Here is an 11,466-nt window from a genome sequence, read left to right as displayed (position 1 = left end):
TTGGTTTAAGTGGCAGGTGCCACATAAAGAAATGCAAATAATGCATCGGATGGCCAGGAGGCCATTTACATGGGAGAAAATCTGGTGTACATTGTACAGATTTGGAGAACACTGTAATCTGCCTTGGAAATAGAATTATTTTTAGTGTAACTGGCTTACTTCCTTAAAAAAAATAGACCAAAAGCACATGGCTGGCCCGATTTCCATTGATGGTCATGAAGGAAATTTCAAATTAGATTATACAATTATAAGGTCAGAAACAGTATGTCCCAGTTGTTAGAATTGTTTCTGTTCACTTCTTGGAACAAGAAGGAACAAATAGAACTACTTACCAAGCTGCCAATGTAATAATTTGAATACATGTTTATGTGCATAGTGGTCGGTTCATTCCACTTTGTCTATACACTAAATCTGTGGCATTTACGTCTCTTCATATTCATAGTTGAAGTTCTATAGGTTTTGTGCAGTGTAATAGCAAGGGTTAAAGGGCAGCTACTACTGTCCCATCTGGCAATTGACCAGATTTTCCCATGAGACTCAAATATTTGGTCTGGGCCTTCAGCACAGCCCTTTGTGACCTCTAGGAGACAAGAAGAAGCTCAATGTTTGAACTCAATAGGTATTTAGCTGGCTGGTTCACTAACTGGAATCTCAAGTATTTTAACTGTGGTTCACATCTGCTGAAAATTGTGGTAGGTACAATGTTACTTTTGTCAGATGTTTACTTTGATAGATATGGTATATCTTTTTTAGCAGGTAGTACTAAACACTCATAGGGTAGGAATAAGTCTATCCAGAAAAGTAGACAAGGATCAAGAAAGGTTTGAAGTAATACTGGAGGCATAAACAAATAAACAGACTAGGTGGGCCGGTTGGTTCTGCTGTCAGGTTCTACATCTCTGTGAACTTTCCCTTCAAAGTTCACTGTGAATCTATTGATGTGCAGCAAAGACTATTCTTTATGTGGTTGGTTTGGTCGGTAGTGAAAAGTCACCAAACTGTCACCTGGTGAGTTCCTAAAGCTAGTCAATCCCCTTAACGCTAAAGCATTTAGAGTACACTTAGCCCATTTTGTCTGTCCATTTTTCCTCAGGTCTTAATGAGTCCTTTATCTTGTCTTAAATTCATGAAAGCTTTACGCCTATCCCAGATTCTGTAAAAGGCAAGAGATTACTGATCCCCCCCTACTCTCACTTTGTAGCTAGTTACAAAAACAAAATATGTATTCCAATCACAACCATTATGACAGTGGTAGTTTTTATCACAGCTCCATGACGCACCTTGATAGCCCTATGAATGGGTTAAATGAGGGTTCGATAGCAACACAGTTCTAATCACTATCACCTGTTCTCCAATTTATTAAGGCTTATCGTGTTGTAGGTACAAAATTAGCATGCTCCTTTTTTTTAGCATTCCAATTGTAAGCATATCGATATAATTCAGTATTTTAACCTCATTTATTTAAATCTATATCATTCATGGATTCCCAGTGTGTGGGAACATTATTCATTTTGTTTTCTGTAAATATGTGATTGGGCTGGTCCCAAGTTGTTACTTTAATATATATTACCATGAAGTTATGCTAATTAGTCATTGTTCTACTCTTCTTTTACCTTATAAGTTTATTCAACTATATCATTCACCAATAAAGTTTTTTTTATATGGAAATGTGTTCAATTTTTTTTAATAGAAACAATACAAAATACATTTACATTCATATCTCCTCTCAAACGGTAAATTCTTATTTCATGAATTTGAACGGCAGTCATTCGATAAAAAAGAACGAAGAGAAAAAGAGGGGAGTTCAAGGATTTTCCATTTTATCCATTCAGATTTGGGACGTAGTTAAGCAATTGATTTATATTCCATGGTTTACAGGGTTTCAATTAGATAATAATTGTATGATCCATTTCCTTTAAATGTCTTGGACACTCAGATTTATTTGCAATATTCTGGTTCTTCCTAATTCCATTTTAGAGACTGACTGTGGTTTTACTATTTCCCAAGATAAGTGGATTTTAGATTTCCAAAAACCTGTGTCAAAAATTGGCCCTATGGTCATCATAATAAAGCTTCTATACCTTCTGTTTGTGTTTTGGATTTTCCATGGCCCCCTTCACCTTCCATTCCCTCTTCTAACTTTCATACCACTGCATGTATAAAAGATTTAACATGTTCTATGTATCCTTCTCAAAGCCTGTATGATGTTGGGTTATGGGCAATATCTCTGAATACCTAAGATAAGAAAAATACCAGTATCACAAGAAGAGGTCCCACTGAATGTAATTTCACTCGAGGTTAGGCTAGATCCAGTGAAAGAATACTTGTTTCCAGCGCTGGTCTTTTCTTTAAGACAATAACCACAAACTACTTGAGTATTGATAAAATAATTTTAGGACAGCTGTAGTGTAACTCATATGTTACACAATTTATATCCCGAGGGCTACAAAGCAAACACTGTATGTATCAACCATCCTAGATTTCATCAATATAAAAACAGAAATTAATATAGAACGCAATGCTCCTGAACATTATAGCCCCTATAAGGCATTCCGAAGCTTACTTATGAATGTTTTTAAAGTATTGAGGCAAGTCAGATTTGATCAATTTGGGAAGATATATTTTGTAGAAGAATTAATTTCAAATGTTAAAACAAAAAGCTATATTGTGATTTTCAAAGAGATTTTTAGGTTAGTTTGATTGTTAAGTCAAAGCTTTAAAACAGGATTGCAGATTTTCTACTTTTGGATGAAAAGATGTTTCACCGTCAACTCATGTTCGTATTTATTTTTTCTTCGACATGCAGTAGCATCAGGCCGGGCCTGATTATCTGACACACAGGGCAAATGCCCGGCGGGCCACTAGCCTACAGCGACGCACACTCACCCCATCCGCCGCTGGAGCAGCACATCGAATGCTGCAACGTGCGGCCACGCGATATGTTAACATAAAAATCTAGAGTGTCCAGACGTTGGCCGGATATAGTGTTAAAGTGCCATGGCCCCCTAACTGCCAGTGCAGCCCTGAGTTCCACTAAGTATTTAGCAATGTGAGAACCACTGAGTCTGATATATTATTTCATGGATGCTGCCAAAATCGGCATAACTGAAGAGAAATTCTGATCATGCGGAAAGGAATTGGTGGCCTGGTATCTAAATGGTTAAAAGACATAGCTGATAATGACACTGCCGACTGGCACTTGGGGATTTGTACAATGTCTTTAGTGTTTGTATGTGGTGGGTATATGTTACAATTGAATGGTCTCTCATTACATTAGTATCGCTTACTCTCATGCAGTATTAATGGCAGTCAGTCGAATGCTGCAACAATACAAACAAAACCTGGATACGCTGCACAGCACGATTTTAATATCCATTTAAAAAAATGAGTTGCTGGCACTGGCAATGTCAACCTCAATATACCTCGAATATATCCACCCGTTATTTCTATGAGCTCACCTTATCGTTAGAAATTTCCGCCACCAGTTCAGAATAATGGCAGTTACAACGTACGTGCCGATGCATGACAAAAATCATTCCTAGTAAATAGCTGTCCAATAAAAATATTCAATGTTTACTGGTTGGCTAGCAGCCATAAAATCTCTGGCACAGCCTCCATATGATCCACCAGGTGCTGCTTGACTTTTAGACACCCATGATAGGATATGACATCATATCCTGGCGCACTGCAGCATGGATGGCGGTTGTGGAAGGTGTGGCTGGCAGCGCTTCCCTGGGTCAGGCCCTAGGGCAGCACCAAAGGTAAATTTGTCATGAAATTACTGTTTAAGAACGTGACCCAACGGGCCATAACGGAGATAACCAACAAATATAGGCTGGTTTAACCCCTTCGCGACCTTTGCCGGTTCAGGACCTGAACCGTCAAAAAGTTAAATAAGCTTAGAAAGTGATCAAGGATCACTTTCTTCGCTTAAACGGCCTTGCTGCAATGCCTCGATGTCGAGGCATTCAGCAAGGCCGAGATCGGCATCGGGGGCCATGTCTGGCCCCTCCCCGGGGCGTCAACAGCCGCCATACATTGTATGGCGGCGGACGCCCGTTTTAAAAGCGTTTAAACTTAAATGGTGTCGCTGGAATGCCTCGATCAGGAGGCATCCAGCGACACCAAACACTTACCTTTAGGTGGGCTGTGACCGCTCCGGAGAGCGGTCACAGCCGCAGCTGCCGGTGATCTTCGCCATCAAGTAAGATGGCCACCGCTCTGTAAAAAAAACAAACAAGAAAAAGTTTGCTAGATGGTCTCCAGACCCTCTAGAGAACTGGCTCCACTTGCTGGTTGAATACAGGTACTGCATTCAACCATGCAAGTCAATGGAGCCCAGCTTTCTAATCACTATGTGATTAGTAAAATATTCAAAAAAAAAAAAAAAAAATGGGAAAAAAAAAAAAAAAAAATGTGCTAACATTTAAAAATAATTATGCAGTGATGTCACTAGATGAACCATCCAGTACCAGCAAAATGTGTAAAAAAAATATAAAAAAAGTATTAAAAAAATAAAAAAATAAAGTTTATTATTTTGAGCAAGTGCTAAAATTTCTCAAAAATCTCAAAGAGTTAAAATAAAAGCACTTCAAATACCCAAGGGGTGTCTAATATATAAAAAAAAATGGCTGATGTGGTAAATTGGAGTGGCCTAGCTCACAGATAGGGCATAGGTACAGACTGACCAAATGGAGAAAAAAAGCACACTTCCCAAATGTGGCATTTTAAATCTGAAACAACCCGACAAACCCATGCATGTCGGGTATCACTGCACTCAGGAGATGTTCCTGAACACATATTGGGGGGTTGTTTGACAGTGACATATACCAGGACCTGTATATCTATAACTAAAATACAATTTATGTGAAAAAAATTACTATTACAAAGTTTGACAAAGTGTAGTTCTATAATTGGTGCATGGAAAGGGTTAAAATAACAGCATTCGGAATACCCTGGGGTGTCTAGTTTTCAAAAATATATGGTTTGAATGGGTTAAATTGAGTTAACCGGCTTCAAAGATGTTCCAAAGAGGAGATGGAGGCAGACTGACCAGATTTGTTAAAAAAGATTTGGAAATCATAAAACGCTGCTTGTACTTATTGCCCTATAACGTACAAAAAACAGCAAAAAAACATAAAAACATTGGGTATCTCTAAACTCAGGACAAGTAGTAGAATCTATTTAGCTAGTTTTTTTACTTGCTTTTTTAGGTGAGTAAAAGATTTTTCAAATAAAAGTCATAAAATGTGTTTTTTTTTCAATTTTTCACCATGTTTTTTTTATTTTTTTTATAGTAAATAAGAAGATACGATCAAAATAATCTGAAGAAAGCCCATCTTGTCCTGAAAAAAACAATATATAACTTATGTGGGTACACTAAATGGGTGAGGAGAAAATTACACCTGAACACAAGCACCACAAAAGTGTCAAAACAGCCTCGGTCCCACAGGATAGAAAACGAAAAATGAGCCCGGTCCTTAAGGGGTTAAGCAGGGCCCTCCTCAGCAGTTGTTTTTGTAAGTCAAATTATTATGTACTACTTGTTATGTCCTGTCTATATAAAACAATAAAAAAACATTGTGACACTAATGAATCACCAGCTTAAAAAAACACCAACTTTATGCATAACTAAGAAACTTGTGGAAGTGCGCTTAAAAAAATGGATATCTTTGCGATAAATTACATTCGTTTGGCAAGGCCCCGGTTTCTATGATAAATTGAGGATACAATGCAATTCCAACACTCGTTATTTACTCCATACAACGTATTCCCTGAAATCGCAAATATAAAACAGAAATTGTATGTAAACAACGCATTGACAAAATTGGGAAAAGTAAAAAAAAAAAAAACATATTTTGGAATAGCGTTCTTTTTGATGGAAACTGTTTTTGAGGTACTAAGAATAAGAATAAAGTATTTTATTTACAGTTGAATTAGTTAACACATTACTGCTGTGCTGTGGAACAGTACTTATACTCTGAGATAATAGAAAAGAGGGACGTTAGGGGAGGAAAAAGATCCAGGGACTGTCTCTCTCTTCCAAAGGGCCACTTGGGAACGCATATCTTCCCATAGGATTGTTGTGAAGACTGCCAGGCGGTGAGTTTCAAACCGGGGTGTCTGGTACTGGGGCTCCACCAGGCTTCCATGTTACAAATAGAGGATAAAAGCGAGTAGCTTGCAGCCAGCACGCTCCAGTATCCACCAGCCAACACTAGTACTTCCACGTCCATAGCAAAGTTCATATGAACAGGGAAAAAGAGGAGCGGGCGTGGCTACAGGTGGGCGGGTAGCGCTGAGCTTGCGTAGTGACGTCACCGCCGTTGTCACGCCCGTTCCTGACGTGCTCGGGGCATTTCGCGGTTGCCGCAACTGTGCTCTGTTGAGTCAGCGGTGACAGGGCGCTGGGGGAGGCGGAGAGTAACCCGATAGAGCGCGCAATCTACCACCGCCCAAGCCGACCACCATCGCGCGGCCTCGTTTAGCACTAAGCCGGCCCTGCTGTTCCGTCTTCGCGGGCCCTGTGCACCGCTCCACACCGAAGGCCTTCACCTTTCCCAGCTTTTTTTTTTTTCTCCGAGAATCGTCTGGCAGTTGTGAGGTGCATGGCTGCAGCCGGCGGGGCCATAATGCCCAAGCACGAACAGATCCTCATCCTTGACCCGCCCAACGAGCTCAAATTCAGAGGTAACGGAGTGGGGAGGTTTTACGAGGGGTGTCTGTTATTGTGAGGAAGGGGCAGTAGTGCAGGGTGAGGGGATTGCAGAGATTGCGCCGTGCGTGTGGTTCGCATGATGACAGGCAGCCTCCTAGCTGTCAGTGCTGCTGTGTAATGAATAAGGAGCCCTTGTTTGGCAGGCGAAGGGGGGCTTACTGATCTTCCGTGTCTCCAGGATGCACCCGTGTTGGGCTGTAATGCACCCCATCCATCAGGGGCTGGATGTGCTTCTGCAGGTAACTTTTACAGGCATGCAAGTACAAGAGATCAATAGAAAGAAGATTGCGGCTGATTTGTGTAATAAAATCATGTAACGTATTGGTAAAATTTCTATGAATCCTCAGACACCGTGTGCCCTAAAATGTGTACAAATCAAGTCAAAATGGGTTATTTGTGTGCCCTAGTTGTGGTTACAGGTGTCACACTGTAGTGTGTGTGTATTGATATGTGTGTGTGTGTGTGTATATATATATTGATGAACTGTTTTAATTAGCAGTTTTAGGGTCATACGTGATGAGTGGCTGATATCAGTTGATATTGTGGGTATATCTAGAAAGTTATAATCAAGTTGCACGTGCTTAATAATATTAATATGAAATAATTGGAATGTTCCATTTGATGTTGAGGGTTTCTGGAATGTTGGCCCATTTGATGGATCAGCACATTAAAGGGCAAGAATGAATGAATGGGTGTGAGAAACCTAGACTTTGATGACTGATAAGAACCCCTTTCTTCTGCCTACACACACTGTATCCTTATTCATTCCTTGGTTTTGCCTAATGCCCGTCCCTTGCATATTTAAGTCCCCTGAGTGTGGGTTTGTGCATTAAATGACCGTTTTAGGTTTCTGTGAATTCTGTTGCTATTTCCATAACTAATGGTTGTCTGTTGCACTATTATGGACAGCAGTAACAGAGTTACTGGTGAAAGCCTAAGCTGCTGCCATTTGTTTGCATTGTGTGCTCAATAGGCATGGAGACAAGCGAAGGAGTGTTCAATTCAGCTTACATTTCTTTTAATCTTACATGTATTTTAATCTTATGCGATGACGTTCTTCCGCTGTAGCTCATGTGTATTTGCACAACCAATCCAAGTGGTTGGTGATTGAAGCCTGGTTCCTGGAAGCCGGAAGGTGGCCCAACCTTAGTGTTCATAATGGTAAAATATCCAGTCTAAAGTCATTTTTACTTTGTCGAAGCCTTACCAACCCTTTAGCTTGCATTGCTCCATATAACCCACTGTCATTTTCCGACAGTTACTCCTATGGATATGTCAATGCCGTGAATAAGTTTAAAGAGAGTTGCAAGCAGTGGAATGCCTGCATGTTGTTCTAATATTTCTACTAAGTTTGTCTACCAGATTTTCTTTTTCTATATACAATTATTGTAAATTAACATTGGGAACCTTGTTTAAAACATCATTGGCATGCAGGGTAAATTTTTATTTGGTCCCCAGTAAATTAGCCATCTGCTCCGTGCTTATACAATAAGACTTCTTTAGGAGACTCGTTTAGGTCAATTCACAGAAAGGATAGTCAACGGAAGAGTTGTGTTTAAGCTCCTTGATTCCACCAAATGTTATGAGGTGGGATTTCAATTCTTCACTATCGATTATGAAGGACCAACTCGTATTTGCTCGATTATAAGACGACACCCAAAATTTGAATATTAATTTAGGAAAAAAGAGCCTAAATTTAAGACCACCCTATAAGAAAAACGTTTTACTAGTAAATATTCACATGTAAACTATTTTTTCATATTGAATAAAAATGCATTTTTTTGTTTTTTTTCCTTTTATTTGCCAACCTGCCTCCCTGTTCCTCTTAACCACCTATATGCCACTCTGCCTCGCTGATATTCCTTTTAACCCTCTATATGCCACTCCGCCTCGCTGATATTCCTTTAACCAGTGAAGGTCTGTGCGACGTGTGCAGACAACCTCCGCTGCTGTTGCCGGCACTTCCGCCAGGGCTTCTATGAATGAGCACCGGAAGGTCATATGATTGTCTGCGCGCGTCGCACACATGTCCACCGGCTGCCAGAGAGGAGGATCCTGGTTCTCTGCAGCGCTGCGGGGGATCTGGATCTTAGTCTATTTGAGGTCTGATTAGAAGGCGACCTTGAATATAAGACGATAGTTATTTTTCAGAGCAGAGGTATATTTGAATTGGCTTGGTTGCAACTCTGTCAAACGTGTGTTTGTTGGCAGTTTCATGTTACTTGTAGGACATGGCAGTCCAGCTGCATTCTTTAAAGCCTACAAACACAAAAGGTTTCCAGGATAATGTGTTACAATATGCAGAGTGCCGACGGGCAATGTTCATTTTTTTCTCTCTAATGTCTAAAAAGCGATTTTGAAATACATTTTAAAAAGTCCTCTAATTGCGGTAACAATAGGTTCTTCCAGCTAACTGGACCGTTTCATTGGGTAGTCTTTTCCAAATCATTGTTTATATGTAACCGATAACGTTGGTTTCCTGCACAATATTTGGTGAGCCTAAAACTCATTGGCCCCTGAGGGATGTCGTGGTGAACGTCGCCAGTAGACAAATTAGATGGGCAAAGGGACATATGAATACTGTATTCCTAAAATGCCACTGATTTTTAATAAAACAAATCAATGGCCAGGTTTGTGCATTTCTTTGCTGTGTGAAAAAGTTACATTCTTTGGGTGCCTGTCTATTATTATTATTATTATTAGTATTATTATTTATATCGCACCAACAATTTACACTATACGAGTTTCGCACAATGGTTTCAACTTATGTGAGACTGCTTAAGATACAATACTCTACTTACTGGCCCGTACTTTTTCAGGTATGCTTCATGCTGGCATCGATCATATCCATGCAACCTTTCTAGGTCTGATCTAGAGTCGGATTTGCTCTGTTACATTAGCCGACCATATATATCGTACTTCAAGACTGCTTCAGTCAAGGCCTGAATGTTTAAGCGGCTGAAAAAAGGGGACCCCCCCCCTCAGCATTTCACACTTGCCTCGTGCCAATACTTTGATATTAACTACAGAGCTGGAAACATGCCCTTAATTCAAGGGTCATTTTAGGCGCAGCTCAGAACTATCTCCAACAATCTGTACACTGCAGTGGAACGAAAAATGGCACTTTTAAGAAAATGATTCAGTTTGCGTTGCTTTTACTATTTGGAATTTGAGGTTATTATGGCGATATTGCATTTTTTTCGTTGTATTTGTATATTATAGGATGCATGGTTTACTCTTAGGCACCTATGAATGGCTTAGCTTTGTTATAACACACACACACACACACACACACACACACACACACACACACACACACACACACACACACACACACACACACACACACACACACACACACACGTTCAAAAGTTTGGGGTCACTTTGAAATGTTCTTGAACAGTAACATGAAAAGGATGAGAAATACAGTGCAGACGTTGTAAATGACTATTGCTACTGGAAACGGCTGATTTTTAATGGAATATCTTCATAGGTGTACAGAGGTCCGTTATCACTCCCATCACTCCTGTGTTCCAACGGCACGCTGTGTTCGCTAATCCACTTTAATACATTATTTAATAAATTATTTAATAAATAATAATAAACTTTAAAAGGCTAACTCATCATTTAAAAATTAATTTGGCAATTGAAAACAGGTAAGTGACCCCAAACTCTTGAACGGTTATGTGTGTATATTATATGTGTGTGTAATGTTTCCCTAGGTAAACTAAGATTGTCGCCTTTTGATGTAACTGGCAAAACGTGTCTGGGCCTCTAGCAGGGACACCAGGCCCTCAATGAACTAATGATTATAGCTTTTTAACATGTAACTGTGCTTGTCAGGTGCATGTTCACTCGCCTAGTTCCAAAGATCAAAATACTGTGACGCTTGGTACTGCCGGCCACCCATCAGCTGTCTGACGGGATTCCAGAGTTGCCGATTAAAGGTTTTGTGACTGGTGTTTGTTTGAACAGGATTACTCAGTGTCTGAAGCACTGCCCCTTCCACACCAGGAAATAGGTTTGTTTTGTGCATAAACAGCTAAGAAAATAGAGTACAACTGCTTATATCAGGGCTTGACAAATTTGTTGTGAATCTAGGCGCCAGCTAAAAAAGTTAGGAGCCAGGATTTTTTTTTAAACTAACAGTTGGTCAGGAGTGATCTGATCATCATCAGCCCACTTACTAAACTCACAGCATTTGACCTGGAAGCACCCTGGACTTTCAGGTCAGTGCTGTTTTTTGGGTTTTTTTTTTAAAATTTTTTTTGATATATATTTTTTTTAACACTTTCAATGCTGATGTTCCATTGGAGCACAGCATTGATTGATATTTAGTCCCCACAAGCTTGTGGGGACAAATGTTAACCCCTGCAATGCCACGAATGTGTTATAAACAATTGTGGAATTGAAGGGGTTAATGCTGCACTGTCGCTCTCATGGAGCGACCAGGTAGCAGGGGGGTGTTGGGGTTGGTCTCCACACTCATGTGGAGACCAAAGAACCCTCTCCCCCTGTCACTGAAGTAGGGCTGCAACAACTAATCGATAATAATCGATAATGAAATTCGTTGGCAACGAATTTCATTATCGATTAGTTGAATCGATTATTATCGATTATAAAATGAGGGTATTTTGCAGAGCAAACGCTCTGCAAAATCCCCCTCATTATATAATCCGTTTAGTCTGACTCACCGTCTCACAGCAGCAGCTCCTACTTACTCCCCCTCCCTATAATCACTGTGACAA

General features: G+C 40.0%; 1 protein-coding gene across 1 annotated transcript in view; it reads left to right on the top strand.

Annotated features, from left to right (window-relative positions):
* The first annotated feature begins 6,270 nt into the window (after positions 1-6,270).
* VAPA (VAMP associated protein A) overlaps positions 6,271-11,466 on the top strand; it is a 24,327-nt gene continuing 19,131 nt past the window's right edge. The window contains exon 1 of the mRNA XM_053466945.1: positions 6,271-6,690. Coding sequence (XP_053322920.1) covers positions 6,609-6,690 — 82 coding nt within the window. The 5' untranslated portion in view covers positions 6,271-6,608. The remainder of the gene's footprint in view (positions 6,691-11,466) is intronic.

Source organism: Spea bombifrons, chromosome 5 (assembly GCF_027358695.1).
Source record: "Spea bombifrons isolate aSpeBom1 chromosome 5, aSpeBom1.2.pri, whole genome shotgun sequence".
Taxonomy (NCBI): domain Eukaryota; kingdom Metazoa; phylum Chordata; class Amphibia; order Anura; family Pelobatidae; genus Spea; species Spea bombifrons.
This window is presented reverse-complemented; position numbering and strand designations above follow the sequence as displayed.